This window comes from Microtus ochrogaster, chromosome X, assembly GCF_000317375.1.
Source record: "Microtus ochrogaster isolate Prairie Vole_2 chromosome X, MicOch1.0, whole genome shotgun sequence".
NCBI lineage: Eukaryota > Metazoa > Chordata > Mammalia > Rodentia > Cricetidae > Microtus > Microtus ochrogaster.
The window spans coordinates 39,318,126-39,330,850 of NC_022026.1; the positions used below are offsets into that span (position 1 = coordinate 39,318,126).

Genomic DNA, 12,725 nt, shown 5'->3' on the forward strand with positions numbered 1-12,725 from the left:
TGTGTGTGTGTCTGTGTGTTTGCTTTCAGTTGAGCAATCACCTGGAAAAAGAGAAGGTGAAACTAACTTGTTTAAAAAAAATATGTCCCCAGATGAGGAAGGTTTACTCATTTCAGCCAATCCGAACACAAAGGAAGGCTGTTGAGCAGCAGGGTGAGTTACATGCACTGCAGTTCTCTCCCTGCCCCCACCCCGGGAAACGGCGAGCAGAGAGCACCCGTCACCGGAGGTGGGACTTCCTGTATTGCAGAAATAGGTTCTCCCTAGACACCTTTCCACCAAGGTTAGAAAGGCCGTCCACATTACAAAGTACCTTCCAGAGCCAGGGGTGGTCAGGAGGGCAGGACTGGGCTGAGTGGCTGAGCCGAACACGTGATACTGCCAGACTGCCAACTGGGCCCTCTGTGAGCCTGAGGCTGAAATCGACATTTGCCTCTGGCAGGGAAATGAACTTGTCAGTTTCCTTGTGCTTCAGACCCTCAACCCAAAGGAGTCAGAGATTGCAGTAGCAATTTGGCTTTGTGTATCAAGAACCTCACAACTATAAAGGTAAGTTCTTTGTCACTCAGAAACAAACCTGAGAGCAGTGACCTAGAAATCCGTACCACCGCTGTCAATTTAAAAACATACGATCTTGAAAATAATAGAGGGCTGATAGAGGCAAGGGCTGTATTTAATCTAAATTAGAGTTTGACCCTGTGAGCAGAAATGTGGCTAATCTCGAGGCAATGGTGGTAAAGGGGACAGGGTTAAATACAGAAGGGGAAAAAAGCTGGTGGAATAAGTGGCTAGCCAACTTAACTCCTGCCTGCTTGTTAAGCAATCTATTTAACGTGGCTTTCAGGAGAGTGATCAAAAGGAATGTTATAATTGTGATTTACACTTAAAACAATCCCTGTGAAATTGTGATAGGAATGAAAAGAGCGTCTATCACTACCCTTTCACAACGTTTATGTGGTTTGGCAAACAAGGAAGATTTTATACATGAACTGCTCTAAGTTCTGAGTGTACTAGTTCCAATTTAGGAACTGATCAGAGAATATTCTAAAGCCTTTAAGGAAAGATTGTTTTACTGGGAATGCAAAAAATGTTGACAATATACATTATAATAGTAAAGTGACTTGCTTTTTCAGAATGTCCGAAAAATCAGACAACTTGAAATAATAAGTTGTTTTCAACAAATTTGTGCTCAAGAGATGAAATGTCTTAGCCAGGAGTTAAGAAAAAATAAACATAAATACAGTTGCTTTCTCTCAGTGTTTTATTTTAATTAATCGAAGATTACAGAAAATAGTATTAATGTGTGATGCCACTGTTTTTTCCCTTTAGCAAATGAGACTAATGTAATGCAGCTAGTGAGAATAATTCAAAGTATCAGCCATCGGTCCAGTTTGAAGGATATTCCATCAGGAACTGCCTGAGCGTAATATTTGACTATATAGTTTGGAACACCGAACTTCAAATGCTGTGTGTTCATGCATGGTCTATTTCAGGTTTCATTTTGATTTTTATAAAACATATTTCTATATTGCATCTAATAAAACAGAACACCAGATTGTGTTCCTTTCCACAATAATCTCCTTATTGCTAGCTGTTTTTGAAATCCTATTATATGTTTGGAACCTGTAATAATGTTAATTCTTCCTGTGTATTGTTTCCCCTAACTTTCCCAACAAGACCAAGCAATAGACAGGCATCAAGACAAACACCCTGAAAGGAGGTCATATTAACTGTTCCCTGCCTCTTTTGGAACGTGCAGGGTCTTCCCACCCACCCTCGGACTCCTTCCAGTCTTGCTCACAGCCGCAGGACTCCAAAGACATCACGTGGCAGCGTGGAGCCCGCCTCCTGATGACGTCACAGTACTCGCCGCAGACGTGCTGAAGAAAGGATGCTCTAGGATGCTGTCCAGGTGGACGGCCACGCTGCAAGATGCGGCACTGCAGGTAAGGGGTGTGTGGTGCCTGGATGCCTTTCCTGGCGCTCCCAACAGTGCAGACGCTTCAGGCAGATCCTGGGTGGGTGGTCTGCTGCCCTGGCAGCTCCCCCTAAAACCGAAAGTGGGGCCTTTGCCTGCTGTCTACAGCTGCTTCCTCCTGGTCCTTTTGCTGTTGCAAGCATCAGATGGGGAGTGGCCTGGTGCAGGTGCAAGTGTGAGTTGGTTTTTGGCGTGTTCACTTGCAGAAAGTGGGCAGGGGCCAGACAGAAAGATAAGAGCCTCTTGCAAGGAAGGGAAGAAAAATTTTAACTGACTACAACACATGCTTTCTAAGGACAGAGACCAAGAGCAAAAGCTGCTTTGAAAAGATAATCATAAACCGTTTTCCTTCTGTCATAGTGCTGGCTCAATAAAGATATCTTTATTAATTCTTTTCTCAGAGGCTGCCTCTCAGCAATGAGCCTAATTTTATTCAAAGCAAAAACTTGATAGGGAATGGCAACTTCTTAGCTGCAATATCAAGGCCAGATGTGCAGTCAAAATTGTTTAGCATTATTTTGCAAGGTTCCAGCATTTAAACCTATTTTTTTCCAGGCAGGTGTTTTCAGTAGATTTAAAAATAACAGCATTCAATAAAATACAATAAAATACGGTTTGCAAAGATAATGGGCCACTGTAAAACATGGCTATATCTCTAAGAACAAAATGGTACTTAGCGAATGCTGGGGGTTGGAGATTACCCAGACCTTCAGAATTTCCAGCATTCTTCTTAATTGCTTAGCTGCATAATTAGCTCACTGAAGGAAGGGGCTTGATGACTCAGCGGCAGATGGAGGGGTCAGGTGACTTCAGTCCCAGCATGACAGCCTGTGTGTGCATGTGGGGGGTGGGGATTTTAATGCCTTCTTTCTCAACGACCCTGTTTACATTCCTTTCTTCTGGTCTGTGGCCAGGACGTGTGTGGGCACCCTAGGGAGGCGAATTAACATTCTCTTTGAAAACCTGACGTCTCTAGAAGGGAGGCATCAGTCACCTGCACTGGAACTTACCCTCTGAAGAATTCTATCCAGTAGCAACTTTGGTGAAACAGTGCTATTCAAATTGATAATTAAAGATGGCATTTTGTTCAGACTTTGGGATATCCTGATAGGTTGTGTGTCATTCGTTCAGTGATGTATTTATTGTGATTTTTCTCCTTTGTTTTGCGTTAGCTACAAACATTAAGATTAGCCAGTATTATAGCTCAGTTAGGTCATATGCTTCCTATTTGAGAGACCTTGGATTCCATGTCTAACAGCAAAAACAAAGCACCTTCAGATCCCACCCTTTCTTCTTCCAAACCAAAGCAAAGCAGGTGTTGGAGGAAGGTGGAATAGACACTTGGATCTACTTCTGGTTTTGCAGCTGTATAACCTTGAAATAGTCACCATTATCCTTTCAGGCCTCAGCTTCCTCATTCTGAAAGAAACAAAGTTATCTGGTGTATGGTTTCTTAACTTTAGGATGGCTATGAGGGGCATCCAATTCATTGTAGGATGTTTAGCCTAGTCTGTGGCCTTCACCTACAGATGCCAGTATGAAACTCTTTCTTCCTTTTATGACAAGCCAGAATGTCACCAGACATTGCCACCTGCTTAAGGATTCCACTGACCCTGGTTAGGAGCTACTGATTTAGATGACAGCTTTATTCTTTTTTCCACCATGGTATTGGGAGTAGAATCTAGGTTTGTTTATTGTATGTTAGGTAAGCACACTACCACTGAGCCATAGCCTCAGTCCATAGATGTCCTTTAGATGTTTTTCCAGCTCTTACATTCCAGAGTTTGTTTTCTTATGGTAGGTTCGATATGGAGCCCTTGATTTGAAATCATCATATTGGGTATTCATGAGTTATAAATGTGAGGGCTTTCTTTATTGGAGGTTATCATTTATAGTTTCTGAGGGAAGAGGAGAGAGATGCTTGCATAGCATTTGTAATTAGGTGCTGGCCTGACACAAAAAGATAAAATAAAAATAAATAAAAGCAAATTAGAATGACGATTCTAATATCCACAAGGCTGTTCATCATCAACTGATACCTAAGAGACCAAAGAACCTAATAAAATTTGTGGCCCTTGATTGGATCCCAGCCTGAACAAACATACAGTAGACATCTGGGGGGGGGCACTTGAAGAGTTATGTGTCTAGCTATCAGATGATCCAAGGAGACTCGTGCTGATTTAGTAAAATGAATCTGAGACTTACCCTGCTGGGTACAATCTTGCATAATCCTCCCTTGGCAGTTGGGCCACACCTAGTGACTCACATGGATATAAAATGGCTCCGACATGGCACTTCTGAAACTGGGCTATGAAGAACTGAAATGTCAGTTTTGGGTATGTGTTCTCTCTCTTGAGTCACTCCAGCACAGGTGGGGGGATGCCGTGTCATGAGAATTTCTGCATCTTGTTGGGAGCCAGAACCAATTGTAGCATGGGTGCACTTGGCAACAGATCTGTCAGCCCCAGCTGAGGATTGAGATTGTGGCAGTCTTCTGAGAGACCTGGGGCTTAGGCACTTAGCTAAGATACATGCAGATTCATATGTCAAACACTGTGATAGTTTTCATTGTTATTGTGACACAATCAGTATCATATAGAAAGAATCTCAATGAGGAATTGTCTAGATTGGGTTGACCAGTAGGCATGTGGGGAGATTGTTTTGATGCATTAATTGATGTAAAATGACCTAGCCCACTATGGGCAGCACCATTGCCAGAGTTTGGTTCCTAAATTGTATTGAAGTAGAGAAAGTTAGCTGAGCAACACATATTCATGCTTTTATTGTCTCCATGCACTTGACTGTTGATGTAACTGGCTGCTCCAAGTTCCTGTTGCTTTGACTTCTCTGCAATGATGGAATGACTGTAATCTAGAATTGTATGCCAGATAAACCCCTTCTCCCTTGAAGTTGCTTCAGTCAGGGTATTGTATCACAGCAACAGGAAAGGAAAGTAGGACACACAGTGAGAAAAGACATGCGCATTTCCTACTACTGTGTTTTGAGTAATTTGTTAAGTAGCAATGAATAGTTCATACATATGTTTATTGGTCAGGGATCTTACATTTTGGAGATGCTTGTTGAAGTACTTAGAAATAAAATGCCATGGTAAAGGCAATTTCCTTTTTTGGTTTTTAATTTTAGTGCTTTCTTTGAGATCTCTTTAATATGTGTTTAAGTAGAAGGCAGAAGAATTATTCTCCTAACTATATTACTTTCAGAGCCTTGTAGCATGCCCCTCCCTGCTCATGCAGTGGCTGTGTTGGACATGGGAAAGTCTCATCATCAGTCTTTTGCTTAACTATGTTTTCAGAAGCAGCCCAACAGACATTTTTCTTTCTCATATGCAAGGCTGGGCTTCTTTTAAGATCATGATGTGAATTATATATTAGTGAAGAATGATAATTATTTTGATGAAATAGTAATTTATGGACTTGGTGATAATTTCAAGATTACATAGAGACCACTTAGTTCTCTTACATTCTTGTCCCCCTACTTCATTTCCCAAGGCAACCAACCATAGATAATCTGGTTATACACGATTTCAGAAAATGCTTGTGCAGACACACCCATCTACATAATACATCATCCCTTACCTCATTGCTCCGCTGTCTTGACATATGGTATGCATGAAATTGGAGCTGGAGATATAGCTCAGTAGTTAAGAGTACTTGTTGCTCTTATACAGGACCTGGGTTTGCTTCCTCTCACACTCTTTTGACCTCTACGAGCAGCAGGATCACACAGGTGGTACACATGCACATATGCAGGCAAAACCGCATACACATAAAAGAAATCAATCCAAAAAAATTTAAAAAAATGAATATACACAAAGTCAGATTCAGAACTATTACTTCCATTAGTTTTTGTACACCTATACAGACCATTACTAGACCTTCCAAGGACACTATATTGTCCCATTTGCTGGAGCGGCCACTGCCATTTTGGTTCCTATTAGCACAGTTTTGCTTATTCTTGAATTTCACAGATGGAATCATAAAATACACTTTTACATCTAGCTCTTTTGTTTTATATGCCTTTATAATCTCTGTTATAGCAGTGATTGATTTCATTTTCTTTTTTCCTTTTTTTTTGTTTGTTTTTCGAGATAGGGTTTCTCTGTATAGATTTGGAGCCCGTCCTGGAACATGCTCTGTAGACCAGGCCGGCATCGAACTCACAGACATCTGCCTGTCTCTGCCTCCTAAGTACTGGGATTAAAGGCATGCACCACCATGGCCCGACTCATTTCATTATCTTGTGAATAGCACCATAAGAAATAAAATCAGGTAGCCAGGTGTGGTGCCTCATGCCTGTCATCCCAGTACTAAGGAGGTTGATGTAGAGGATTGTGAAGAGTTTGAGGCCAGCATTAAATGATTTCCAGAGTAGCTTGGATCATGTCTCAAAAGGAAAAAATAACAAAGGTAAAATTAGAGCACCTGGTTACTTGACAGCTCCATTTCTTTAGCTGTTGTTTGAGGATTAATTTACATCCACACATCCCCAGTACATTCCATCTCGTGGTCAGTACAGGAATTTACCGCACTGATGATGATTGATAGACATGTGGATTAGGTACTCTTTTCTAATCAATGAAAATGGTATTATATTACTAGAAAATTTCAAAGGGAGAAACATTTCTCTGAGATGAAACTTACAGGGTTTAGATGTTGGAAGAAAACTTCAAAGTCGAAACAATTTCTGTAATTTTTATCTGAGGAGTAGATGTCCAGAGGAGCTGAATGACTTGCCTAAGATCAAGCAACCAGTTTTGATAGAGCTATGGATGAACAATTGAGGTGTCTTTTTAAATTTTTTTCCAGTCTGTGAGGGTAGACACATGTCTGTCTTCTTCAGTGCTGTGAGCTTGGAGAAGGTACTCCTTGAGCAGTGGTTTGGTGCAAACCAAAGTTATATGCCGGGTGTGGTAGTCCACTTCGGAGGCGGTGGCAGGAAGACTGACAGCTTGAGGCTAGCTTGGGCTACATAATGAGTTCCAGGCCACCTTAATCTGTATAGTTTGACAGCTCAAAACAACAAAAATAACAACAAGCAAACATAAACAAAATGGTGCAGTTGGCTGCAGAGATGGCTTAATGATTAAGAACTAGTAATGTTCTTCCAGAGGAGTCAAGGTCAGGGCTCCCTGCTCACACCAGGAAGCTCACAACTACTTGTAATTCCATCTATAAGAGATCCAATGCCTTCTTCCAGCCTTGGTGAGTACCTGCACTCAAGTGCACATGCCCCTACATGGACACAAACCCATACATATAATTTAAAAAATAAACCCTTAAAACACAAATTCATTAATGCCTAAGAAAAGACCATTAATATGAATACTGCAAAAGCATCCCCATAAGAAACTAACCTCAATTCCCATTCACTCCTCCATTCGGTACCTCAATAACATTGTAGTTTATTTTTATTTTGAGCATGTGTGCATGCACACTCATATGTGTGTGTGTGTGTGTGTGTGTGCATGCAAAAAAAAAGGTATACTCATGTGTGTGAATGTGGGTATATCAATAGAGGTCAGAGGGCAACCTTTGTTGTGGGGCCTCACCTTCCACCCTGTTTGAGACAGGGTCTTTGTTGTTTTTCTACTGCATTCACCAGGTTAGCTGGCCTAAAATCTTCTGGTGATTCTCCTGTATCCATCGCTAATCATCTTATAGGAGTGCTGGGGTTATAGATGCTTGCATTAAGATGTTTGTGCTGTGTATCTGGCTTTTATGTGTGTTTGGCAATTCCAATTCAGGTCCTCACATTACATGGCATGTGTTTTTCCTCACCAAGCCATCCCTCCAATCCCTTTAATAACATTTTAATCCATCAACTATTCCTTGCATCTATGTTATGTGTCTAGGCCAGAGTTTCTCAACTTGACACTATGTAGTTGTTTTATTTCTGCTGTTTTAGAGGCAGGCTCTCATACTTGTATCCCAGGCTGGCATCACATTTACAGTGGCCCTGCCTTAGTCTTCCAAATACTGGTATTAGTCATACACCATAACACCCTGTTGGAACTGCAAGGTTCTTTATAGTGGTGGTAGTATAGGATGTTTAACAGTTCCCCTCACCTGCATCTACATAGCAGCCCCTCTGGTTGGGACACTCTAAAATATTTCCAGTCATTACCAGGTGTCCCCTGTGTGTAAAATTTCTGGAGAACTTTAGGATGAGGAGGAGGCTGTGATTCAATCATCTCTGCAGCAGGACCTTCAAACACCAGGCTAGTGACAGTGACAAGAGCTCCCCATTAGCTGCCTAGCAGCTGAGAGCCACCGGAACAGAGGAGATAGTCTCAAACAGAGGGAAGCTGGGAACAAAAGAGTGCATAGAGACATAGGAGAATTAAACTGCGCCTGTCTCTAAGTGTTAGTGCATTATAAACTTGTAACACACAGAGCTCAGGGATGATCACTTCCTACTACCTCCTCCTCCTTCTTCCCTGCCCACCAGTACTCTCTGTACCCAGCTATCTGAGTCTGCCTTACACAGGACCTAGCAGGCTGCTGTGTGGCATGGCAGGCTTCCTACAGCCCCAGGCCCACACTGCTATTTGTCCCTTTTTGAAACCTTGCCTGTGTGTTGGAAAGGAGACCAGGCCAACCTCATATGGCCTCTAGTGATACAATCAACTCAGTGTTCTCCAGCCTCACCCAAGCGGGGGATGGGGCTGTGAGGTCTCTGTGCTGCTGTTGTCAAGAGCCAGCAGTTTAGAATTTCTGCACAGACACTTTCCAATAACAACAAAAGGAAAGGCTCACAACAACAACAACAACAACAACAACAATGAGTATATGGCTCACAGTGCTTTTCTAAGAACTTTATGTGCATTAAACTAATAGGGCTCCTGGCAGTCTATGAATCACGAACTATTCCTCTGGGTCCTTTATCAGATAAATAAAACTGAGGCAGAGAAGAACATAGATCTCATATACCACGAGAGGCAGGTTGCTTAGAGCCAGGCCCCAAGACCTTTTTCCATGCCCAACAGGCCATGATCATTTTAGGACCTGGATGCTCCCTGGTTACATCGAGTGGTTGTTGGGAGCCCTGTTTCTCCTAAGCTGTGTGGAAGCAGTTTACTAAAGATACTTGGATTATTTTCCCATCTTTCAGGTGGGCAAAGGCAGACACATCCACACAAAGCCTGCTTATACTATAATCATTGTTTGGGCTTCTATAGCAGGATCCTATACCGGGTAGTTCAGATAACAACAAATTCCCTCATAGTCTGAGATCAAATTATGGAGAGGCTGTTTCCTTCTGAGGGCTGTGGAAAAAAAGTCTGTAGTAGGTAGGTCTCTCTCTTTTGGGCTTGTCCACTTAGTTTGTGTGTGTTTCTGTGCCAAATTATGTCTTATAAGGACACTGATCATATTGAATTTAGGGTCCATCCTAATGACCTTATTTCAACTTAATTACTTCTGAAAAAACCTTGCCTCCAAATACAGTCACTCTCTGAAATAGTGGTGGTTGGGTGGATTGATACAGGAATTTGGAGGTGGATACAATTCATCTCTAACAGTGCCAAGCAGTGCTGGAGGAAAGTTGTGCCCTGTCTCTCCCTGTACTGGCTTTCCTCACATTGGCCTTCTGCTGATCTTTTTTTTTTCTGACAAGTTTTTCTCCACAATCTGTTTTCTGCCTCCCTGTGATATTCTCACTTGTCGATTAATAAAAGTTAAATAGCCGGGCGGTGGTGGCGCACGCCTTTAATCCCAGCACTCGGGAGGCAGAGGCAGGCGGATCTCTGTGAGTTCGAGACCAGCCTGGTCTACAGAGCTAGTTCCAGGACAGGCTCCAAAGCCACAGAGAAACCCTGTCTCGAAAAACCAAAAAAAAAAAAAAGTTAAATAGCCTCATACTGGCCACAGCAAAGAGAACAAGGCTGATGTGGCCGAGGTGGTGGATGAAGTTTCAGTCCTTTTTCATATTTTGGGGGAAGCAGGATTGGTGTAAGGCATGACTAGGCTGGGAGGAAGAACAGCTTACTATGGTGGGCCCTCCTATATACTGACCACAAAGTCCTTTCAGTCCAACAAGCACCTCCCAGGCTTCCTCTGTAGGAGGGATAGTAGGTATCACATTTAGCCCAATCAACACAGACCAGGAACTAAGACCCGAGAAGTAAGCAAACACAACCAGGCCACAGAGCCCTGGGAGAACTGCTAGGTCAGCATAAGTACAGAATTCAGTGGTCACCCTGAGATGTGTGTGCAGGTTCCCTAGCCAAAGTCAGAGCAGATCCTAGGGGATCTGCAAAGCGGTTTCTGTATGGTCTTCATGGTCTTGTCATATCAGCCAAATCCCTACTCAACCTCAGTAGGGGTGGGCCTACCTAACAGCGTTTTCTCTGCCACCCTTCCTCTTGTTACTGGTGATCATTATTCCCAAACCTTTCTTATACCCATCTTTTGTAGCTTCAAGTCAGGTTAAACTCACTTTCCTGTAAAGAAAGCCTGGTCTCAAACATACATGAAGCCCAGCTAATAGCTGGGTACTGTGCTTTCAAGAACTGATGGTCATCCTTTGCCCCTGACTATTGAACTCAACATTCCAAGGTAGGAAACAGCTACTTTCCTCCTTCTCTATCTCTGGAGACCTCTGCAACTCCAATGACTTTGTCTTTAGCTGCACCAGATGTCCCATCATCCATTGACTGCCTTAATTTTGTACCTAGGGTACATTTGATAGTATCTTTTAAAGGTAGTTTTAAAATGTTTTCATTAATTGATTTATTAATTTTTGGACAAAGTATCATGTATCCTAGGCCAACCTCAAACTCACTTTGCTGAGGGATGACCTTGAATTTCTGATCTTCCTGCCTCTACGTCCTGTCCCACGTAAGAAATTAAAGGCATGGGCCACTACTGGTGGGGAGTAAACCCAGGGCCACTTGCACACATGGTAAACACTCTATGAACTGAGCTACATCCCCAGGGCCTGACCAAAACTTTTTTCAAAATCATTTATCTATCTATCTATCTATCTATCTATCTATCTATCTATCTATCTATCTATCTATCTATCATCTATCTATCTATTTGCATTTGTGTGTGTCTCTATGCTCATGAATATATGATATGAGTTGTCAGAATACAGTTGGTTGAGAAAGTGGCTCTTTCCTTCTATAATGTGGCTCCTGGGGATCAAAATCAAGTTATCAGGCCTGGTGATAAGTGTTTTACCCATTGAGCAATCTCACTAGCCCAACAGTAACATTTCCAAAAAAAAACTATCCTCTGGTAAGGTTTTTTTTAAAAAAAGAATTATTTATTTATTATATATACAGTGTTCTGCCTGCATACATGCCTGCACTCGATAAGATGGGATCGTATCTTATTCTATATGGTTGTAAGCCACCATGTAGTTGCTGGGAATTGAACTCAGGACCTCTGGAAGAGCAACCAGTGTTTTTAACTGCTGAGGCATGTCTCCAGCCCTCCAGCCCCAACAGTAGCTTTTTAAAAAATAAGACTGCATTAGCTCAAATGAATTAGAAATGGATGAGGGTTCACATGGGTAGCAAGGTGATAGGAGACGCTTCCTTCCATGCGGAGGAACCCACCCTCTCAGATAGATATTCTCTCATGCCCTTCTGTTGCTTAACTGTAAAGGCGTTTGTGTACTTACTTTATCGGCCCTCATGGCAGTTTATCTTTTCTCTCTCGTTGCTTTTAAGAGACCCTGGCTTAGTGTTACAGAGATGGCTCATTAGTTAAGAGCACTGGCTGCTTTTCCAGAGGACCCAGGTTCAATTCCCAGCCCTCAAATGGCAGCTCATAGTTGTCTCTAAATCCAGTCTTAAAGATCCAGCACCTTCTGGTCTCTCTCTGAGAGCACTGCACATATGTGATACACAAACATACATTCAGGTTGACTCCCCTTCATATATATAAAATAAAAATAAATATGTAAAACATACATAGAGAAAGATCCTGGTTTTCATTAGTTTTGGCAATTTGGTTGTGATGTGCCTGGGTGGTTCTTTTTGTTTTGAGATGCATTGAGCTTCTTGTTTCATTCAGAATAAGATTTTCTACAATTAATGTTCTAGTTATGATATGAAATTTATTTCAGGTAAACTTCCTGAGATCCTTTATGTACTAATTGTACAGTGCTGTGGATGGAACCTAGGGTCCCAAACATGCTGATCCACTCTCTAGCTCCTTGAATGGATTTAAAAACCAGTTTCCCTGTGGAATTTTTACCCTCCTCCATTTGCCTGAGAGCATTAGTGGTTGGTCTCATGGTTGGTTTAAGGATCTGTAGGATTGTGGTTGCTACCAAAATTATCAGTTTGGAAGGGCAAGAGAGTAGGGGTATTTCTATACCAGTTCTGAAAGTCATTGTAAACACTGGCTCCCAACCATGACTTTTAAGCATGTCATGTGAACAGAACCACCATCCCTGGAATCCACAAGGATGTCAGTTATAGAGATGCTACTAGAAATCAGATGGCGTTTACAAGGTTTTGAGTGGTATGGGTTATTCTAGAAATTGGGTAAGGACAACAGAGTCACATGTACAAGGCAGTTCACAGTTCACATGTATTACAACAACTGGTAAAACTGGTCAAGGTCCAGACTTGTTTATAATTTCTTTGGAATGCGGCAATAGTGCCTGGCAAATGTTGAGAATGGAGGTGTGGGGAAGAGCCTCATGTACCTAGCTCTGAATCTGGTATGTGTGTGTGTGTGTGTGTGTGTGTGTGTGTGTGTGTGTGTGTGTG

At 42.1% G+C, this 12,725-nt stretch overlaps 1 protein-coding gene across 2 annotated transcripts in view; it reads left to right on the plus strand.

Annotated features, from left to right (window-relative positions):
• The first annotated feature begins 254 nt into the window (after positions 1 to 254).
• The window catches only part of Clcn4 (chloride voltage-gated channel 4), a 70,205-nt gene continuing 57,734 nt past the window's right edge, over positions 255 to 12,725 (plus strand). For both annotated transcript variants that reach the window (XM_005358701.1, XM_005358702.1), the window contains exons 1-2: positions 255 to 549; positions 1,760 to 1,946. In XM_005358701.1, coding sequence (XP_005358758.1) covers positions 1,933 to 1,946 — 14 coding nt within the window. In that variant the 5' untranslated portion in view covers positions 255 to 549; positions 1,760 to 1,932. The remainder of the gene's footprint in view (positions 550 to 1,759; positions 1,947 to 12,725) is intronic.